Genomic DNA, 22,685 nt, shown 5'->3' with positions numbered 1-22,685 from the left:
CCTGGAAGTCGGGGAACCGGCCTGGAGGTCGCCCAGAAAAAGGGCAAAGGGTGGAAAGGGCAGCCAGAGAGCCGGTTCGGCTTCCTTCCATCACACCGCCTCTCTGCACAGGTGCATGCCCAGAAGACGGGACAAGAAGCAGATGGACCTGGAGTCATCCCAGGACAGAGCTCTGGGTTTGCACCCCCAGCCCAGAGAGACGCTCATGGCGGGAAGCACAGATGGGAGACAGGTCGAGTGGCCCATCGCAAACAGATTGACGGTGGCTCCTATGCCTTTAGGGCAGGGGGCTAGGGTTGTCCACCTGGTTTGTAGGTGCAAGTTTGGGTGGCGGCCTCACCCTCCTCCTTCCCCTGCACAAACCCCACTCTCATCAAACCTCTAAACTTGGGATGGGACACTATTTTAAAACTAGGCTTTGAAGGGACACAAGTAAGCGTCAGGTGTCCCCCCTCATCACCCCACGGTTGAAATAATGCGACTGCTGTGGGCACTGATCAATCAGAACAGACATCCAAGACCCTCTGCTGTGCCCCATCACCTCTTTAGTTTCTGGGTAGTAGGGACATTCTGCAAATTCCCACCGAGTGGAAAGCTCAGGGCCATCCCCCAGACCCAGTAGTTCAGGATTTTAACAAATCACAGGGCCTACCAGTATTCTGGCTGAACACTGTGGTCCTTTCCTGTGTCCTCTGAGAAATTACAACGGGTGGATGCTGCAGGAACCCCCCAAGGGCCCCAGAGCTATCCTGGCTCAGACAGATCCCAGCTTCATGGCCTGTTTTCCTCCCAGGCACACCCCCGCCTACTTCCTCTGTCTAGGGCCAGCAGCTCGCAGTCTGCCCGGGCCACCCCTCTCCCCCTCCACCACCACCTCCAGGCCATTCCCCTGCCCACAAGGAAACTGGCCCAGCCCAAGGGGAGCCAGGGCCCCAGGACATCCTGGCTCCAGATTTTTAAGAGAATAACAATAAAAACAGCCCAGAGCAAAACAGTGTAGTCCTGGAGCTGGCCCAAACCCAAAGGTTAAGGGAGATTCTAAGAAAAGGATTTCTTGGAAAGAGCCCCAGCTTTTGCCATAGGCTGGAATCTGCAGTATTGTTGGGAGACACTTCTGAGGGGTTGGTGGTAATGAGGGGAACTCGGGGTGGGAGATTGGCAGGCACAGGGACCTGGGGGCCTGAGGCTCCATCTCTGGCAGCAGACAGGGCCACAGATGGGGGGAAGGGGACACCAGCATGAGTTGGCTTCAGGGTAAGAGAAGGCCTCTGGGTGGAGGTTCCTTCCTGGCTCCTTGTCTCCTACCATGGCTTTAGTGACATGGCCCTAGGATGAAGCCTGAGCTCCAAGCCTGGCACGCAAACCCATGGTCACCTGTCCAGCGCCACCGCCCACCCCCAGCCCCAGAACACGTCACTGCGGCCCAAGGCTGTTACATGGCATCGCGGCCTTCCATATCTCATTCTCTGCCTGGCAAATTCCTCCTCCTGCCCACAGCCCTGCTCTGAACATCACCGCAGAGCCTCTGTCCCCGTGAACTGTTCTTTGGCCCGTTCCACCATAGGCCTGACCACCAATCGCAATCGCTCCGTGGGGCAGGCAAGGGGTGCACAACCCAGAGAGGGCAGCAATGTGCCCAAGGTCACACAGCAAACCGACAGCCAACAGCCATTAGCTGGCTTTCACCCTCCCAACCGCCCTGCCCTCCCACACCTCCCACATCCGGCCTCGGCCCTTGGGGCTCACCACAAGAAATGGCCCTTCCGTCTGGCAGAGGCGGATGACCATGACCAAGGGGACACACATCATGGAGGACAGAGCCAGACTCCAGCCTAGCCCGATGGCCCAGGTGGGGTACACATAGACTTTGTTGTAGGTCAGGGGGATGTACTTGACGAGGGAGAAGATGAAACATCCCTGTGGAGAGAGAGCACAGTCAGGAGGGATCCGGGGGCAGGGAGCATCGGGAACCAGGGCAGGCTCCACCAGAGGGTCCTCACACCCTTCTCTACTCTGCTGAGGACCCTCCCCTTACCCCCACCCAGGGCAAATCTGATCAAGTCGCTTCCCTGCCCAGTCGCTTCTGGGACTTCCCAGTGCCTTCAGGATGCTGTCCAAACTCCTCAGCCTGGCCAGCAACATCAGCCAAGAGCCATGTCCCTTCACCCCTTACCTACCCACTGCCCCTTCCTCCCGTATCCATACTCCAACTGCCCTGAAATCCTTCCAGCTCCTTAAGCCAGGGCCTTAGAACAGGCTGTCCTCGGACTAGATCCCTTCACCCGTCCCCCTCAATTCCTAATTTAGCTCTCGTGGTCCTGCCTTACTTGCCGAGGCCCTGCCCAGAAGTAGTCAGGTGCCCACTCTCTCCCTTCCCAGGAAGGATGTGGTTATTACCTCTTCAGCACACACTCCCCCACCCAACTGAGTCAGTCGTCTTCTCTTACACCTGGGGCAGCTCTAGGCGCTCAATAAATGCTAGCTGCATGGCTCTGAGTCTTTCCTTCCCTCCCCTGCCACCACCCACCACCCACCCATGTCCATCCCTGACCTCCAGACCTAGCCTCCTAGGACCAGGTGGGGATCTGGGCCTTGCCTAGTTGGGTGTCGAGCCCCAAGCCCATGCCAAAGGCCGATGGCTCTCAGCATCCATGAATGGTGGGGTAGAGTGAGCTCTGAGCCCAAAAGCCAAGTCCACATTTCCCTGACAAGAGCACATAAGGCTGGCTGGGAAGGCCCAGGACTTCTGCTTCTAGTCAGAATTCCAGCATCTCCGTGCATAACCCAGGGTTGTCTTAGAGTTATCCACAGTGTAAACACGACTTGAATCTTTACTAGTATCTATTATCTATGGGTTAGATACTAGTATCTATTATCTATGGGTTATCGGGAAAACAATCTAGAGAAATCAGAATTAGCAAGGCGGGAAGGGAGAGCATTAGACTGCAGATGTCTTCCACTAGGCCTCTACTGTATGCCTGGCCCTGTTGTTCCTGTCCCTAAGGGTAAGGTGTAGGTTAGACAAGGAACAGGGTCAGAAAAGCCTGCTCTAGGCTCTCCCAGCACCAGGAAGCTTGGTGCCTGCCCATTCATATTCCTCTTTCCACCAGGGTGACCTTATCCTACCACCTGGGGATGCAGGCTACCTCTGATCTATCCAACTCCTTGGGGAGGAAAAGAGAAGAAACTAATGGTCAGAGTGGTTGAGAGGAGTTTCTCACAAATCAGTGTCAAGTGAGGATAAGAACACAGGCTTTGGGGGCGCCTGGGTGGCTCAGTGGGTTAAAGCCTTTGCCTTCGGCCCAGGTCATGATCCCAGGGTCCTGGGATCGAGCCCCACGTCCGGCTCTCTGCTTGGCCGGGAGCCTGCTTCCTCCTCTCTCTCTGTCTGCCTCTCTGCCTACTTGTGATTGCTATCTATCAAATGAATAAATAAAATCTTAAAAAAAAAAAAGAAGAAGAACACAGGCTTTGAACTCAACTCATCTATATCAGTAACTCGCCCATTGTGGTTCCTGGCTGCTATGGTTTCCTGAATTTCATGGGGAAGATACACACCTCGGATAAGAAGACCACAGCAGCCACTCACCTCCCACTGCAGAGTCCTTGCTTTATGACATGGTAAACCGGGGCCCTGAGAAGTAAGGGACTTGCTTAAGGTCCACACGGTGAGTTAAGGGCAGTGTGGATTTATTCTGGCCTGAGAGTGGGGTCACTGAGAGGAGGATCCATTCACCTCTCAGCACCTAGTTCCTAAATGCAAGGACCATTTCTGCCATTTGCACTCCCCACGGTATGAGCCAAGAATGGCATGGGAGATGTCTTCCCCTGAAGTTTGCTCCAAAGCTCATGACTAGTTTCAAATAATGACTGGGAAGTAGAGGGCTTCTCTTTGGCCAGAGCCTGAGTGGGAGTTTGAAGCGGGGTGCCTGCATAAGCTCTAAGCTACATTCCAAGACGGCGGGCAACAGAACCCTGGTGGGAAGAGGAACGCGGCATATCACTGCCTTTGGGCCCGGGGCCAGTACGAAGCTTCCTTGTTCTTGGGATAGTCCACAGCATCTCTCGGATGGAACTTCCTCTGACCCCCACCCCACTGTGGAAATACCCCATTTTCAACATCTATGACCTGTCCCCATTTGATACCCCCAAAGGCCCCTCGACTTAATCAGTGGCCCAAACTGCGCTCACGGAGTTCTAGAAGGGCTTGGGCAAAGGTTATGTGCTCTCTTGTGGACCCCCTGAATTTCTCAACACGAGCCCATACACCTTCCTCCTTCAGAATGCCTCGCCTTTGCATGTGCTGGTTCCTCTGCCAGGAATGCCCTTCCTTTCTTCTCTTCCTCACCAAGTCTTACTTATCCTTCAAAACTCATCTCAGCGTAGCTTTTGGGAACAGCCTGCGGCCCCACCTCTCCCAGGCAGAGGCATCGCTGGGCTTGTTCTAGGCCAGCACTTAGCAGGTGCTGAGATGGGTTAGCAGGTGAGAACGGCAAGCCCCAAGGAGAAAAGGCTAGCACCCACAGCCGGGCAGGGCAGAACTCACAACACAGAGAACTGGAGTGACCACGGCCCAGCTGTACTTCATCCAGGGACCAGGCCGATAGCCAATCATATCCTCAATACCGTCATAAAGGTTATCGCTGCCTAGGAGAGACAGAGGTAGACAAATGATGACACCAAGTCCAATACTAGCATCTGAATTGCACAGCAAGGGCTCAAGGGCCATTGAGGGGAGGGGGGGGTGTCCCTGGGGTCTGCTCTAGGTCCCTGCTACTCGATGCCATGAAGACCAAGAGTGGCAGACAGACGTTTATCTAAAATTATCTGAAATTCAAATGTAACCAGGCATCCTCTATTTTTCTGGCAAACCTAGACAAACCCCAAATCCTGGTGTGTCCAATTCAAGGTCTCAAGAGGGTTGAAGTGGACCACGCCTGGATCCCAGAGCAGTAAATCATAGGGAGACCCTTGCTAAGCCAAATTCTGTGCTTGTCAAAACATACAGTCACAGCCTGCATCTCTGGCATGGGGAGAATACATATGCGGCTACAATGGTTTTATTTCTGCAGGAAAGGGGCAGCCTGGAGGGGAAAGGTCCAGACAGGGCCTTCCTGTTCAACTCCAAATGAATTCCCCTGAGAAGTCTCTGTTTTGGCAGCTTCTAAATACAGAGACCCAAAGCAGAGACTTGAGAAAGGATACACAGCAATCTGTACTCACCATATATCCAGGCAATAACAAAACATTCAAAGAATGCAACCCACAGAAGGCATACACCGCTAGCTGCATAGTAGTCAAAGAGTTGAAACACATACATGCCACCCTGCGAAGAAAACAACCAGAGAACTTGTTTTGCTACTTGGTATCCAACTCTCTTAATATATAGAGAGCTTTGGCATATCATTAAGAAATAAAAAACCCAAGAGAAAAATGGGCACAGACCACAATGACCAGATACATATGTACGAAGATGCTTAACTTCATGTTTGACAAGTTTAATTAAAAACACATACTCAGGGGTGCCCGGCTGGCTCAGTGGGTTAAGCCTCTGCCTTCAGCTAAGGTCATGATCTCAGGGCCCCACATCAGGCTCTCTGCTCAGCAGGGAGCCTGCTTCTCCCTCTGCCTGCCTCTCTGCCTACCTGAGATCTCTCTCTGTGCCAAATAAATAAATAAAATCTTTAAAAAAAAGAAAAGAAAATTATTTATTTAAACACACACACACACACTTAAAGGCACTTTCAGAAAAAAAATTATTTGTATTTCAGGTAGGAAAAAGTGGTGATGTGAAACCCAAATTGAGTTATGGTCAAATGCAGTGATTTGCTGGAGACTGGGGGGAGGTTGGTAGGGAAGGGTGTGTGGGCCAGCCGGCTAGGCCAGGCCTTCATGCTTTTGTTATTCAGCACAAGAATCTTTCTGGCCTGCCTCTTCTTAGGGGATCCACTATTGCCTTGGACACTCCCTGCCTCCTTCCATGCAGCTTCTTTTTTCCCATTTGGATGGATCCTCCTCGTGGCCCGGGCCCACCCTCTGCACAGAGCACCCTCCCAGTCACCCAGATAGGCCCGGGCACTGCCCGAAGTTTTTTACCAGGTCTGCATTTACCTCCCCTAATGTCTCCACCTCCCTCCAGGCCCGAGAAGGGCCACTGCACGGTCATGGATGAAAAAAGCTGCTATTAAAATAGATTTCAGCTCAAGTACCCCTCCCCCAGGCCTCCTGGGTGGGAGGGAGGGACAGAGGGCAGGGGGTGGGCATGGTGTTGCCATGGAAACAAGAGAAAGAGCTAGGGAGTTTGGGTCAATTGCTAGATCCTGAGCTGCCTCCTGCTGCCCACAAAGTAGGCCAAGGTGCACCCCCCCAACCCCGCTCCTGCCAACAGAGTGGGATCCCTGAGCAGGGTGGGGCCAGGAGATCCTCTGCTCCCGAGCTCACACCCAGCCACTGCCTCTACTGACAGGCTTCAGCCCAGCCCTGACCTGGTCTTTGAAGTGCATGTAGGTCGCCAAGAGCCCCACAATGAGGAGGTCCCCTGTGCCAGTGAGAAAGCCACCTACCTCCGTCACCATCGCCAGCCCCAGCAAGTAGCTGATGCTGCACACGAAGGCGATGAAGATTTCCCGACGGAAACCCTTCCTTAGGAAGGATGGGTAAAGATCGACCAAGGACGTGACCTGTCCTTCGACTTCAACAAACTGCAGAAGAGAAGACAGTGGTTGAGCCCCGGGTGCCCAGCACCTTTCCTGTGCTCAGCAGAGTCCCCAGCACACACAGAGTAGTAGCCTGGAGGTTGGGGGGTCAAGTCCAAACGTAGTAACCTGATCTGGTGGGCTCTGCCTGGGGAGTTCCGCCTGCTGGTCCCACCTTCCCCAACATTCACACAGTGGTTTTAGCTCCACGGGGACTGCGGTCCATCGAAGAATCCCAGTGCCCACCTGTGCGAGCCAAGTGCTCACTGTGCCCCCCGCCAGGAACCCAACCCTGCGTTCCCAAAGGGGAAGCAGCCCATTTGAAGGGGACTTTCCTTGGGTATGTGCTAGGATGTTCTGAATCTCTCTAAATCTTTCCATCTTTGCAACTAAAACTGTAACCTGGAGACTGATCTGTATCATTACACGGAAAGCTGCCTGTTTTAAACAGCAACATGAAATGGTCCTGCAGTCCCTTATCGCCATGGGTCTGACCGATGCCTGGTGGATGGGTTCCGGGCTTCTACGGCTGCTGACCTGGGCAAGTACTCTTCCTTTCCCTCTATCTTTGGGGAAGCTTCAGGGCTGAAGGGTGTACAGAAACACTTTACGTTTTGGTGACTAGAACCGAAACTCCCTGCCAACCAACATACCCTCCCAGGCCTGTCCCTTGGATTTCTTTAAAAGCTGCAAGCTAAAACCTTGACCCTTCTGTTCTTTCATCTGTGCGAGGCATCTGGGAAGGAAGGATGTTTCCCCAGCATTCCTACAAGAAAAATCCAACCACTTAACTCCTCTGGGATGTATCACAGGAGGATCAAGGACTACAAACAGGGAGCAAATCCCTTTCATGGCTGAAAGGGGCTGGAAAAAGGATTCTTTGTTGCCAAGAATTCAGGGAAAAGATGAGCAAGAGGCTCTTGAAAGGGGCCCAAAGAGAAGTGGCTGATGGTTTGACCTCTGTGATTGATGTGTCAGCCAACGGGGTTTTGACTCTATATTGCCACCAAATTACAGCGAGCCAGCTCCAAGATCCATCTTCAAAAGGAGTCTTGAAACAAAGGTTCCTTCCTTTTTGAGTTGGGGAAATTAAAGACCGGAAGGTGCAGTGTCAACTGTGAGTCAGGGTCAAGACCAGCAGAAGCCCCTCATTTCAAGTTCCCTGCCTTTCTGGAGAAGGCCGTGCCCAACCCTCAGCCCTGCTCCGCCGGTTTCTTCAGACCTCCTTCACTTAACAGTCATGGGACCCCGATTTCTCCAAGCATCAGTCGTCTCCCCTGTATAATCGGGGGAATCTTGCCTACTCAGCAGGGATGTTGAGAAAGATCTGAAATCACGAGAGGAAAAACTGCCAATTGCATGATTGCTGTGAACCCAAGTCAGGGGCTGAGTGAGCTCCGGGGAAGATGGACCAGCTTTCTCCTCCCCCGCTGTGCTGGTTGCTCTCTTGTGCAAACGTCTGCCTCCAGGCTCACAACAACCCTCCTCCATCTCCCGGAGAAAGAACACAACGCACAAAGAACACAACGCACAGTGGATGCTAAGCCCAAGAGGGCTCCCCCAAGATGCTAGGCATCTGGGAGGGTGTTTCCTTCACGTGCAAGGGTCCCACTCCATCAGCAAGAGGCCCCTACCTGAGGGCGCCTGGGGATCTCTGCACTTCCATGGAGGAAGCTATTCTGGGGGATCTCCAAGGAAGGCCGGTGGCACGGGGGTGAATGAGACCAGGGAAGCCCAATGGGCAAGCCCATTCCTTAAACCAGCTCTGTGTGGCTTTGACCAAGCTCTTCTTTCCTCAGACTTGGTTTTCTGGGCTCAACAGGGCAACAGCTGTGTCCAGCGACAGGACAGAGCTTTGGCTCGGGAAGGCGTTCTGAGTGGAAAACGTCCCAGCCACCCCCCACCGTGGCTGGCTTTGAGAGCTGGCCTCGATACCCCAAGCTTGCTGGCCACCATGAGGCCTAACTGAGAGGTGCAGATCCCCAGCCAGGCTCCCCCTGCTTCCCAAGGAGAAAACCTAATGAACAAACTGCCTCTCACACTCAGGAAGCAGCTCCCACAGACCAAGAGGCCCACTGGGGGCCCATGGAGATGTCATGCTTTGTCACTTATTAACCTCTGTTTTTGCTTTTTGTTTTCTCGCTAAGAGCTTTGGAAGAAGTTACAAAAGCCATTTGCTTGGGGCCTCTGAAGGCCAAACTCATTAACAAGCGATGATTAATGGAGTCCTCCCGCTGTTCATACAGCTCAGGCCTACCACCAGCTGCACAAGTATTTTGTTTTCAGGCTCCCGAATGTTTCCACTCTGTTCTCTCTGCTAATCCTGAGTCCCCTTCCTGCCAAATCCTTCACTCTGTTCTTGACCTTGCTGGCAGACTGCCTCCTCTCCTCAGTCTGACCTTCTAGGATGGTCCTCCTACCTGGTTCTGAGTCCACAGGGACCCATCCCTGGGCCCCGGTGCAGAGGCTGCTGCCCAGGGGTGGACAGTCACACCCTCTCCTGAGCTGGCAGCGGGCCTCACCTCTCACGTGGTCCCAGCTAACCAGTGATTTCCCAGGCAGTGGCCAGAGACCCAGACCACCCAGGAGACTAAAAAAGGCCTGCTTTTCAGATGCTGGCCCACCGCTTGCAGGGTTCCGGTCTGGGCATACTACCGGCCCGCCCTGCACATCCTAACTCCCCCGTCCTGGAGCCATGCCTGTGCTCTGAACTGTCCTCTTGAGACAACCCCAAGGAGAACACACGTATCTCCACAGGAAGGTATCCAGGAGTTCACTGTCTGTGCCTCACACTTCATACAAGGCAGTGGAGATACAATCACGTCTATTTACCAGATGAGAAACCAAGTCTCAGAGAGGGGAGGAAAGGTGCCCAATGCCACACAGCAGCATGGGGGTTTATGACTGTGACTCCAAAGCCAGACTTGGCCTCTCGCTGGCTCTCCCTGACATTCCCCCGAGGCCTGAGCCCCAGACGGATGGGATGGAGGAGATAAGACATGCAGGGAACAGACACATGTGGGGTAGTTGGTATAGATGGATTCCTCCCGTGGGAGGGTAGAAGCTGGGTGGCCAGAGGAGAGTGTGGGTCTGAGCGAGGCTCCCTGGTATTTAGTTGTTCACTAAGCCCTGGAGGATCACGGTTTCCCCACATGGGGAACAACTCGTGGGCTCTAGGCCTCACCGAACAGTAGGTGCTCTGGCTGCACTGGGAGAACCAGGGATGGCCTGGGCCCTAACTATTGTCCCTGCCCCGGACTGCCTGTCTGCAGCGTCACTCACGGCCCCCCGTGGGACCCTCCGTGGGAACACATTATCACCATGCGGTCTTGTCCTTCTCCTTCCCATCCAGGGCTTCATTTTAACCACACCCTTCAAGTGTCCGTTTCCTCCTGGCTGGGGTCAGACACTCGAGCTCTGGGCCAGAGGTCCTCCTCCTGCTGCCCTGAAGCTCTTCCCCGGCAGCCCCTCCAGCCCCCGCAACCGTGGTCCTAGAGGAAGCCTCGTGGGCTTCAGCTGGTTTAAGTCTGATGTGAGGGCTGGAAGGGGAAGGGGCTTTCCCAGAACACCGTTCCCCATGGGCCAGCCCTCCACAGGGCGACCCCTCGACCCGTACCCACCTGGCTATCCAGTCCAAGCAAGAGAAGCATAATAAAAAAGAGAATGGACCAAAACGTGGGCAGCGGCATCATGGTCACAGCTTTGGGGTATGCAATGAAGGCCAGGCCAGGACCTAGAGGGAAGAGAAAATGGGAGGGGCAGAGGGGGAGGAACATCAGTGACCTGGCCACCCTGGTGCCAGAGCTCACACAAAGACACTCGGGATTGAGGCGATGTCCCAAACCCCAAATGCAGGGAGGAGCCGGGTCTGAATTCTGCCTGGGAGGGGAAGAGCCCAGGCCTGCCTCTCTTTCAGATGGGGTGCACTGGGGCTCAGGTGGGGCCCCGTTTTATCATCTGTCTCCTAGGCAGCAGCACCAATGGCTTCAAAGAATCTGGCAGACACTGGTCATTTGCAGGCGAGAAACGGGACTGAGCCTGGAACTCAGTCTACTGGCTTGAAAAAGGAGCCCCGCCATCCCCCACCCCACCAGAGCAACCACACCAACATTTGCTAGAAGGAAGCCAAGGGGGAAAGACCTGGTTATCTGAACTACTGAAGCCCCCATTTGCAAAGAGACGGTTTCGACTTCTGAGTTAATGGATAAAACACTGTAGAAGAGCCAGTGGTGCATGTGAGCACCCCACCTGAGCAGAGCCAAGGCCCAAAACTGAAGGGAGGTGTGCTTGGGGCCAGGCCCCGGGCTCGGGAGACCCTCCGCCACCTCCTCTTTACATCACCACGTGCCCCTGCAGGGCCCTCAGTTTCCCCACCTGGGAAGTGAGGGACAGGACCCCAGAAATGCCTCCCCAAGGTGCCTTCTTGTGCTCAGATTCTCAGAGGCTAAGACCACTATCCTAGGAAAGGGCTTCTGGTTTCTAAAGAGGGGCCTCTGGCAGATCTGAAGGCAGGGTGTGGGAGACAGGAGCCCTGGCAGCTCAGGGGGCACCTTTCTGACTGGAAACATTCCAGAGTCATAGGGAAAGGTCTCCTCCTGTCTCCAGCGGGCCTGAGGGGAGAAGCCAAGGGGAGGGACCACAACTGAGGCCTGCAGGCGCAAAAGACAGTAGGAAGCAGCAAAAGAAAGGAGGCCTAAAAGGGCCTGGGCTGAAAAAATAAAAGTAAAATCCACAACTTTAAAAAAAAAATAAATAAATAAAAGCAATAATAATTTTAAGAAGTCAAGAAACGTGAAGACAAAAAAGGGCTGGAGGGCGGGATATTTAGAGCAGACATCAGAAACCCAAGGACTGGCTTAAGAGTGGAAACAACAAAAACAAAAACAAAAACTTGAAAATAAACTGGACCCAGAGACCACACCGTCGGGCGTCAACCACAACTGTGGCAGCAGGGGCTAGCCCTCCCTACCGGCCAGAGTCTAGCCGACTCCGGAAAACCTGACCATGTCCTGGCGTCCGCAGGCTGCGGCCGTAGAAAATCCCGTGAGAAGTGAGGGAAGGGGCGCCCGTACCACCCCCAAAGCCCCAGTTGGCAGGAGCCGCATGGGTACCTCGGGGGCCCCTACAGGGCAGCTCTGGCCCACCGGCAGGCTTCAGTGCGTGGGGATTCTTGTCCAGCCGACTGCGAGACAGATGTAAAATGGGGCCCCCCCACCCACCCCCTTGCCGCCCGCCGGGGCCTGGTGGAGGTTTTCTCAATGCGCTCGTTTCTGTATTTCAGTTTTGCCTTTGTCAAGCCAGCCTCTGGGAGAGGGTCTGAGCATCTTTCTCTACAAGCGCACGGTGAACTATAGAGAGAGAAGTCCATTGAAGGAACGCAGCCGCTCCGAGCACCAACGCATGCCTCTCGGGGAGCAGAGAGCGCGCCCCTGCCCGCGCCGCATGCACTTTGTTCGGCTAAATAAGGATCTGGTTCAAATGCACTTCGCTCAATATGGTGCTCGTTAAAAAGCTTATTAGAGAAAATAATCACTCTTGATGTGTCAGCTGCTCAGACATCACCGTGGGGAATAAACGACAAGGTCTTTGAAGTGGACAGGAGCAAGCAAACCACTTAGGGCGATGATGTAGACATATACAAAAATACCTAGTTGTCCACAGAAAAAGATCTATTTTATATATCGAGAGAGAGATATAAATATCCCACCACCAGATTCACTCCATGCTCCTGGCAATTGCAACTGGTTGGTCGGCCCTCGACTGGAAAAAGCCATGCAAAGGAGCTGCAAATTGTCTCCCCCCTCATCACTGGAACGGCCACACTCCCAAGTAGGTGTGGATCTTTCTAGAATTACTCTTGTGTCCTCCGTCTCCAGCCTGCTTCTTGGGGGCTCCTGGGGTTGGAAAGCTGCTGTCTGGGACTGGGGGCAATGGAGAGATGTGTGGGGCTGAGCTGGGGACTTGCCCCCCTTGTCCTGCAACACTGGGGTACGTGTAAGGATGGCAGAGAAGGTCAGAGGAGCTCAGATGCTTTCTCACATAGGTTAAGACCAGAGCTGTCATGGGCATCCAGGGTTGGTGGGGAGGCAGGAGGTGGGGGCAGTCCTCAAGACACAGGGGCCTGATCCTCACCAGCCCAAGCAAGCCTCCTGCTCTCAAGCCATGGGTCTCCTCAACTGCACAGCATCTAGATGTCTAAATGCACAAGGCTGAGGTATCCCTGAGCCCCAGTGCTAGGGTTCTATGGCTGAAGGAGAAGGACACCGCCCAGTTTCCCATGAGGGCAAGGGCAATGCCAAGGCAAGGGCTCCAGCTGTGCCTGACTCTGGTCCACACTGGTCCCTGGAGTTAGGACATTAGTCTCTTCTCTGGGCCTGAGAGAAGCCTCTACCCCAGACCCTCACTTGCTTCCGTGTAGTCCCAGAGAGGTTCTGAGAAATCGGAAGGTCAGGTGCAGCACAGAACGTGTACAAAATAACCAAAACCTTCCAGGCAGCTGATGATCACGTGCCAAATGAATGGGCAGGATAGGAGTGAGGTGGAAAAGGGGCAAGGGTAGACTGTGGGGACCTGGGAGCCTATGGTTCTTAATCCCATATCCAAACCACTGCACTTTATAGCTGCGATTCTAGGACTTAGAATATCCAGGGGCAAGTCCTAAAATACTGTGGTACTGAGGCTCTAGGATTCTAGCAACTGAAGACCTCACCATTTTCAGGTTCCAGACCCACCCTGTTGGAGCTCCAGGATCCCAGCCTAGGATCCCAGGCTCGGCAGAGTCCATAATTCTAAGATTCTTTCCTCTACTTCCGGAAGGATCACCCCACCAACAGATCCCACACCCTGAGGGGGTGACACTGTCCCCCCAACCTACGCCCAACTTGGATCTATTACCGTCCCAGAGGGTGGCCAGCAGGCCCACTGTCTCTCCCTCTCCCGCTGCCTACGGTGGTGCCTGACACAGGGCAGACTCTGCCAGTAACATCGTGGAATGAATGAACGGGTTTGCTAGAGGGAGTGTGCTGGGAGCAAAGTGCAAAATACAGAAACCAAAGCTGAGAAGGTGGTGATGGAATGCCGGCTGGTGGCTGGCTTGGGCCTGAGTTAGGAAAGTGGTTTCTGCTGCTGAAACCAGGAGTTTGCTGGGGAAGGAGAGGGAGGGAAGACCACACAAAAGTAGCTAAATATTCCCCAACTTACCCAACCCCCGCGTTTCTGCTAACCCTTGAGCCGAATTGCAACGCAAGTGCTTAAAATTTAGCTTAAAATAACTCTTTGATACTTGGGGGACATCTTGGTGGGGGGGGTCCGTTTCGGAAACCAGGCTCGTCCCCCCCCCAAGCCCCCTGGGGTCTGGCTTCATGCCTGCAGTACTCGGCTTACACACTAGGTGGCAGTGCCCACCACCACTGCCACCAATACCACCATACCTGACTCAGCCACATCAGCAATGTCCACCCCTTGCTCTTGTGCCATGAAGCCCAGGATGGAAAAAATTGCGAAGCCAGACACAAAACTGGTACCACTGTTCAGGCATCCCAGCAGCATACAGTCCCTAAGTTACACATATGTCAGGGAGCAAGTTAATTCACAACACAAGGAAGCCACGCTCCCTACTTCTTCTCTTTTTTTTCTTTAAACATCATTATTTCTAAGGTCCACCAGGCCCGCTGGCGCGACACTTGCCTGTACGAGTTGTACTTGTACTTGTTGTAGCTCCCCAGAGAGGTCATGGCCCCCAGGCAGATGGCATAGGAGAAGAATATTTGGGTCCCAGCATCAATCCATACCTGTGAGGGTTTGGGTGGGGGTGGCCAAGAAGAGAGAGAAGGGGCTGTTAGAGCCAGCTTCCTGGAGGAGACGGTACAGGTTCCTGGCCACCTGAAGGACTGCACCTCAAAATGTGCAGATTCTTGACTGCAGTCAAAGCATTTATGCTAGAATGTAAGGTGTCTTTCAAGGCAATATTGAGCTGCAAGGAAGCCCAGAAGTCGAAGAAAAACCCAGTCACTCAGCATCAGGACTACGAGGAAGGGCTTTTGGAGCAGATGGACAGGAATTCCAACTACGAAATGAATGCAAGCAAGAGGGCTCCCGCCTGGAGCCTCAGTTTTCACATCCGTAAAATGGGCTCTGCTGCACTACTACACAGGTTCTAAGAATAAAGATTAAGCCCAGTGCAAATACATGCTAAGACTGTTAGGTCAAGGCTGCTATTATTACTGTAATTCCTATCGTCTGGGAACCCACAAGTTGGAGCAGGGAGGAACTCCCTAATGGATTATGCAGGCGAAGCCGCTCTCCAGAACCTTCATCCAGCAGCTCTTGATGGCCACAAAGCTGCCTTCCCAACTGTCCTCTGATGTTGGCCAAACCATCCCCTGCCCGCCCCTATTCTGCCCAGGGAAGAGAGCAGTGGGAAGTGAGCCAAAGCAGCACAGGACCTTAAAGGCCACCTGAAGGCTGAGGATCCTGGTGGCAAAAGGCCCTCAAATGGGCCAATCAGACATCCCAGGGCTTTCTCCAACCCCCTGTGGTCACGCAGCTGAGCGCCAAGAGGTGGACACTCAGTATCTGCCCCTAGACCCTGAGCTCAGCACCAACTCTGAATTCCAACCTCAGCCAAGGAAGCCAGCAGCGCTTGTGGGCCAACTCTCCCCACAATGCCGCCCTCTAGGCCACTGAGGGCAGAGGCCAGGGCCAAGGAAGAGACGAGCTCATCAAAAGACCCCCCCCCAACCCCGCCCCTTTCCCTGGCACAGGGCTAGAAGGAGACCATACTTGGCCGGCCTCAGCAGTTCTCCACATGAAAAGATACACACACAGCTGGAAAGGCCTGCGAGCATGGTGGACATGCCACAGCACAGCCGGAAAAGTACTGGGGGCTGATGGCCCAACTCGAACTGCGCCCCCAAGACTGGAAGAAACTGCGCGTCAGCTTAGCTTTCCCACACCCTGCCCGGCCCTGGGTGGGAGGACAGGCTGCCCTGCGGTACCTGTGGGTCCTCGAGACGGCTGATGTCAGGGTACAGATAGAACTTGATGCCTGCGCCTGCACCGGGCAGCGTCAGTCCACGGACCAGCAGCACCAGGAGCATAGCGAACGGGAAAGTGGCTGTGAAGTAGACAACCTGTGGGGTGGGCGGGAGAGAGTAATTCAGGTGTGCCCGTGGCATCAACCACTGCTGTCGAATTCAAGCATCCTCTCTGAGGCCAGCGGTCTGGAACTGAAGCTTGCTGTTTGATCCTGTGTGTGCTGCTTAGCCTCTCTGGGCCTCAGCTGCCTCCCCTGGAACTTGTGTATAATACCAGTCACCTACCTCATAGATGTACTGAGAATCAGTGAAAACAATACTGAGTATCTAGGCCTTGGAAGTATGAGTGGTGGCCAAAATAGACTCTCTGCCCTCATGCAATAGACATGAAGAAAGAATTTTCTTAATGCAAATTAAGAAAAAAAATGCAGGGTCGCCTGGGTGGCTCAGTTGGTTAAACAGCTGCTTTCAGCTCAGGCATGACCTGATCCCAGCATCCTGGGATCAAGTCCCACATCAGGCTCCTTGCTTGGCAGGGAGCCTGCTTCTCCCTCTGCCTGCCACTCTGTCTGTCTGTGCTTGCTCTCGCTCCTCTCTCTCTGACAAATAAATAAAATCTTAAAAAAAGAAAAAAAATGCAAAATAAAACTGTCTAGTCTATGTAAAAGGCTTAGCCCAGTGGTCAGCCTGTGCCAGGATGTATCAGCTAACATTAGAACTGTCAGTAGGACTCTTTGAGTGAAGAACCAGTTAGGGGAGGGTTCAAACCCCAGTTCTGTCCCCTTGCTTGCTGTGTGACCTTGGGCATGATGCTTCACCTCTCTGGGCCAGTTCCCTTATGTGTAAATGGAGACTACAGTAATAGAAGACCTCCATCCAGAGGTGAGGCAAGGGTTCAAGGAGCTGTCTGTACCACCACCTGGCATGTAGATGCTCAAGAAATGGGGCTTATTGTCGACAGTGACTTTGCAAGCAGCACAGGGAACTTCTGGGAGGAAATGAAGCTCTAAGGCCCGTTGGCCAGGAAACCTGGAAGGCCCCCCGACTTCTTTGGAGCCGCAAGAGGCCCCACAGCCTTCCCCAGATAACACAGCACATCCCAGGCTGCCCAAGGTCAACTGGAGATGGACACCAGAGATGGACACCAAGGTCAACTGGAGATGGACACCAGAGATGCCTGGACTGTTCCATGGCCAAGGTACCACCCTACTTCCTCTCCTCCACCTGGTCTCCAAACACCCTATGCCCTCAGTTCTCTTGGATGGATCCTTCAACGGAGGCGTTTCCAGGCAGGGTTCACGCTTGGGAGGGACTCAGAGATGCATGGCTCCGAACTGACGGTGAGATCCTGGTGTTTCCAGCAGGGTGCCAGCAGAGCAAGGGCTCCCCGGGCACAAGGACCCTTGATGCTCGCTCCGCCCTGCCCCACAAACTGGCGTGCCAGCCACTGTGCTGACAGAGGAGGGACGGGGAGCTCAGCAGGGCTTGAAGACTCGCCTGGGTCATGCCCAGAGCACAGGAGCCGCAGCCAGAGCCCGTGGAGGTGGACCACCTCACTCTGAGCAAAGGCATGAGGCATTTGACTTCACCGATGCAGCACATACAGTAAGTTCCTGTTGACCAACTGAAATGCTAAGACTGGGTCGCAGAGACCCTGACTCCCTCAGGGTCTTAGGGGACCAGGGGACCAGAAAGGGATGACTACACAGCAAGTGTACCCATTTTGTAGGTGAGGAAACTGACACCCAGAGAGCGGGTGAACATGTCAATGGTGTGGGGAGCTGGGGGCGGAGCTGGGTTACTGCAGGGCACTTCTGGGGCCCACATAAGTACCAGACATCTATGGAGGGTGACCGAGCCTTGAACCCCACCTATCTGGCACAGGAATCCTTGATGGAGCACAATTCTTGGGACAGCCGACATCCCTGTGAGTAGAAACAACCACAAAGGGCCTTTGGAAGAGGGCAGGAGGAAAGCTCTCATGGCCTGCCTGGCTCAGCTGCCCTTGGCCAGCCACCACCAAGCAGCATTTACCGAGTGCTTACTGTATGCCTGGCACTATTCTAGGTGTAGTAGTTACTTTGTTGTACTTGGTTGGTCCCATCCTAACCCTTTGAGGCAAGTTTCATTAAGAACCTCATCTTGAAGGTGAGGACACCAAAGCCCCGAGTGTCCACTGCTTGCCCTCAGGTCACACAGCACTAAAGTGCCCCAGAGCCTGCTGCCCGCAGACAACTGTGGCAGAGCAGGAAAACCCCTTTCATGTCTGGTGCTTTATTCCACTCAACCTTCCCAATGACCAGAGGAAGCCTGGACTCCCCAAGGGCACAGGTTGGAATTCAAGCTCTGTGACTGGCTTGCTGTGAGACCTTGAGCAAGCTACTGTCTCTCTCTGGGCTTCATTTCCCCTCCTGTGAAGTAGGAGGCTCAGACCAGATGAGGTCTGACGTTCCGTCCAGCTCTGCCACTCCAGGGGGAGAGAGAGTGTCAGGGAAGACCCGCTAGGGGTGCCCCAGGCTGGGGTTTGGATCCCACCTCTGCCACCTCCCAGCTGGCGGTTTGGCCTCAGCTCCCATCTGTCTGAGGAGGAAAATAAAGGTGCTACCTTCACCTGCCAGCCTCAAGACACCTTAGCAGGGAGGATTCTCCTGCCACTCCCATTAGGCTAAAGGGCGGGCCCTACGTCTACCTCTGCTGCTCCTCCCCCATCCCTGACGACTTTTCTCCATCTGGGCCTCAGTTTCCCCAGCCCCCCAATCTTCTCCTGAGGCAGAGAACCCTCCCAACTTCCCAAGGGCAAGGTGGCAGGCGTGGAGGGTGGGAACAGGTCAGGAAGCCACAGAAAGGGTGAAAGAAAGAAAAATCAGCATGCCCCCCCACAAGCTGCTCCTCCCTTCCTGCAGACAGGCCCCCCACCAGTTCCCATCTCTGGGCCTTGCTGCAAACCACACCCAGAGGCCCACAAACAATTAACTGCTGACAGCAGGCTGTCCCCAGAGGGCGGCCACTTCAAAGCCAGCCAGGCCCCACTGGGCTGGGCAACCGGGCTCTGGCCAGAGGGCTTTGTGTCAGGGACACAGGAAACCACCCGGGATGGGGGTGGCTTCCCTTGTTTTCATGTGTCAAATCTGTTTAACAAGCACTTAAGGAGCACTTGCTGTGTGCCAGGTATAGGCTATGAGCTTTAGGTGTAGTAACTCATTTAACTGCATTTTCCAGAGGAGAAAACAGGCCCCCAGAGGTGACATCAGGGGCCCTGGGGTCACAGAGCGAATAGGTGGTCCTCGGCCAGCTGGCTTCGGAGTCCTGTGTCTTTGGTGTGTGTGTGTGTGTTACCGCAGTCCATCCCCTGATCCAGGACAGGACAGCCCCTCCTGCTCACATAGCCTTGCCTAGTCACACCACCTCATCCGCCTCTTTGGAAAGACACTCTTGTTTTGCAAACTCTGCTGCTCTGAGGACAAGCCCCTGAGAGCCATTCTCAACTTTTCCGTGACTCCCCCGGGATCCTCCTGGGAGAGGCTGGTGCCAGCCGCCGCCAGTGGGCCTCTGGTGGTGGCCCAGCAGGCCTTGCCACGGGACGTGGTATTTTTCCATTCTTACTGGCAAGCCTCTGTGGTTCCTCTGAGCCCATGACCCAAAAGCCCTGTGGCCCAACTGCCCTGGAAACTTGCAAGGACAATTCCTCCTCGTTCCCCTCAGGATGGCGGGGAGCGTGGCCCACAAGGCAGGAGGGAGACGGGTTAGTTTCCCACTGCCCTGACTTCCTTTTGGGGATAAAGGCCTGGGCAGTAGGGGTCACTTATCCCAGAGATGGAGGCTTCTAGAGGTGGGGCCACGTATCTGTGCCCAGCATCTAGGCAGGGCCCAAGGGTCTTCATGGCAGCCCTGTGTGTGTCAGAGGGGCAATCACCAACTCCTTTCACATAAGGGGAAACCAAGGCTTAGAGAAGGAAGGGTACATTCCCAAACTCGTGCAGCTTGTTGGAGCAAAACTGAGATCCCAAACCAGGTCCGACTCTGACTGGCCACCCCCACCCCGGGTTTGTTTTCACATATGGGGCAGAAGAGTTGGGGGTGCAGCCTCAGGGCACGTCTGTGGTCACATCAGCGAGGGTACTCCCCTTTGGGTCCCCAGCACTTAACTTCCCATGGGATGGTCTGGACTTGGCACCATCCTGGCTTCATGCCCTACCGTCCGGCTAGATAAGGGAGAGGGCAGGCAGCAAGGGATGATTAGAGGGGAAAGAATGCAGGATGCAGGACACCCAGGTGGGGAGTTGGGTCTGCCTGGGTTCAAATCCCAGCCTGGCCACGGACACCTCTGGATGTGAGGCTGATGGAAGGAGCGGTGATCGACAGCCCCAAGAACGGGGCATGGCGCGCATGCGCAACATAGCCTTTGCCGCCATTCTCGCTCTTTGCTGAATGAATGAAGCCCTGGCATATTCAGACCCTTGGAATGATAACAATTACAAAAAAAGGGAACCGAGGCTCAGAAAGGCCAAGTGACTTGAACTTGGGTCCTGAGCTGTCCAGACTCTTCCTCCATCCACCCCCCCGCTGGACCAGCATCAGCCACTGAAGCGGGGCCAGGGCCAGGGCCAGGATGAGGTCTGTCCTGCTGCCCGTGGACCCAGCCCCCACGGCGGCCGTGAACCTGGTCTGCGGCCAGGGCTGAAAGCCATGGCTGGCAGCGGGCGGCAGGCGGGCGGGCAGGCCGGCCATGGAGCTCAAGGAAGTCCACAGAGCCTTACTGTGTTTGTCTTGGCTTCTCTGGGCTGGCCCGTGCTCTGCTATTGTTCTGGGAGCCATGCCTGCCCCTCAGGAGCCTGGAGCGTGAGGAGGAGATTGTCTCCAGGGGCGGGGTTGGGTAGGGGGACCTCTGTCAAGTCACGTCTTCAACTGGCCACAGTTGCAGCCCAGTACCCTCTACATTTTCATTTGATTCTAAACTCCTGCCCCACCCCCTCGCACCACTGTATCTCAAAGGTTGCCCGCTCTTTCTCGGAAAACACAGCTTCCTCCATCAGACTGGGGGCTCCCCCATAGGTCTGGGTTTGATATACCTCAGGGCCTTTGCATTGGCTGTTCTCCCTAGAATATTTTCTCCTCCAGATAGCCACATGGCTTACCCTTTACTTCCTTCAACTCTGTGTCCCAAAGTTACCCTCCTTGGTGAGCCTGCCTGGTCACCCCATTTAAAAGTGCATCCCAGGGCACCTGGGTGGCTCACTTGGTTAAGCCTCTGCCTTCAGCTCAGGTCATGATCTCAGGGTCCTCGGATGGAGTCCCACATCCGGCTCTCTGCTTGGCAGGGAGCCTGCTTCCTCCTCCCTCTCTCTCTCTCTGCCTGTCTCTCTGCCTATTTGTGATCTCTCTCTGTCAAATAAATAAGTAAAATCTTTAAAAAAATTTTTAAAAAAAGCGTACCCCAGAACTTTCTGTTCTCCCTCACCACGTTACTCTTCAGTCCCCACTGACTCCCATGTATTTTACACATTCACCTTGTCGCAACCAACAAATCTCTCAGCTCCCGGATCACAGAGACTTCTGTCTGTCTGTGGACACCCAGCGTATCCCCTGGCTCTATTCCTACAACAGTACCTGACAGGAAGTAGAGGCTCAAAATGTATGAGTACATCAGGAAACGATCATGTCTCCAGCACGGCTGGGGATAAGTGCTCCATAGAAACTTCCAGAAAAACTCACCTCCATGTGGGGAAATAGGAGAGCACAGTGAAGACACGATGGGTGTTTACAACACTGTTTGTGCCAAGCACTGGTGTTGGGGGCACCACATACCTTATTAGAGTCTTCACCTCCACCCATTCTGCACAAGAGAAAGCCAGGGCTTTGAGGGGAGGGAGTGCCCTTGAACAAGCCACTTCACCTCTCCCAGATCAGCTCCCTCCTCATTTGAACAAAGGTGGTAAGGAAATGCTTTGCGCATACGACGAGGAGGAGTGAAGGGGGTAAAGGGGTGAAGGAGCACCCCAAGGCGCCTGTGGGTATTGCTCGAGGGGCCCTGTTCCTGCCTGAACCAGTGCAATAACGTCACCCTGACCTGATTCCTTTCCAGACTGGGTTTTAGGGCCCTGCTCCAGAATTGTCCCCATTCTGCTTCTGCTCTCCTGGGGACCCAGATCTTGCCCTTAAGTAAATGCTGGGATCTGTTCTGATCTACAACTTCACTTCAAGGGGCTCTTCATCTGGGGAGAGCACGGTCCTTAATGTAAATTCCAGAGCAGCAAAAAGGCCCCTTCTCCGGGAGATGTCACCCCCTGCCCACCATAGTACCTCAAATGCCACCTTAACTTACTCTTTAGACCTTTGGGGGCTTCTAGACCTTAAAGGGATGTTCCCCTGTCAAGATGCAAGTGATAGGAGGGAAATGATAGGTGGGGTTCATATAAAGGCAGGTAAGCCAACTCCTTCTCTGGCCTAGAGCCCCACTGCAGTGATCCCCCCAGACCCCTCCGCACTGCCTTGTCATCACAGTGACCATGACCACGATACTGGCTAGCGTCCTGGTTATCGGGTAACTGTTCAGCTCTAACTTGCCAGTCTTTTAGTTACAGGCTGTCCTTTTCATTATTGGAAATATACCAGTTACACTTACAACCTCAACTGTAAGCTAACATTTTAATAATCAGCTACCACCCGGGTTAATAGCTAACGTTCTGGTCTTCATGTAACCTATTAAATCAGCTGCAAATGTTTCAGCAATGGCTAACGGTCTGGTTAACAACTAACATCTTGGTTTTGAGCAAGTAACTTAATCAGCAGTGAGAAGTCTTCCTTAATAATTGTCATCTTCATTTCCAGCCGAAGTGTTAGTTGTACGATAATTTGGTTAACCAGACTTTGCAACCAAACTCCAACTCTGTGCTTCTCAAACCTCCACGTGCATTTGGATTATCTGGGGATACCATTCGGACGTGGGTTTTGATTC

The 22,685-nt window shown here is 54.0% G+C and overlaps 1 protein-coding gene across 3 annotated transcripts in view; it reads right to left on the bottom strand.

The window, feature by feature from the left end:
- The window catches only part of SLC6A6 (solute carrier family 6 member 6), an 83,449-nt gene that overhangs the window by 5,644 nt on the left and 55,120 nt on the right, over positions 1-22,685 (bottom strand). For 2 of the 3 annotated variants that reach the window (XM_082747951.1, XM_082747952.1), the window contains 8 exons: positions 15,692-15,826; positions 14,382-14,485; positions 14,126-14,250; positions 10,316-10,428; positions 6,564-6,701; positions 5,224-5,326; positions 4,547-4,647; positions 1,747-1,917 (listed from right to left, as the gene is read on the bottom strand). In XM_082747951.1, coding sequence (XP_082604077.1) covers positions 1,747-1,917; positions 4,547-4,647; positions 5,224-5,326; positions 6,564-6,701; positions 10,316-10,428; positions 14,126-14,250; positions 14,382-14,485; positions 15,692-15,826 — 990 coding nt within the window. The remainder of the gene's footprint in view (positions 1-1,746; positions 1,918-4,546; positions 4,648-5,223; positions 5,327-6,563; positions 6,702-10,315; positions 10,429-14,125; positions 14,251-14,381; positions 14,486-15,691; positions 15,827-22,685) is intronic. The other variant, XM_082747953.1, reaches the window with a different exon arrangement.

Source organism: Mustela nivalis (assembly GCF_964662115.1).
Source record: "Mustela nivalis genome assembly, chromosome: 1".
Classification (NCBI taxonomy): Eukaryota; Metazoa; Chordata; class Mammalia; order Carnivora; family Mustelidae; genus Mustela; species Mustela nivalis.
The sequence above is the reverse complement of the archived record's forward strand: the minus strand, read 5'-3'. Positions and strand labels throughout refer to the sequence as shown.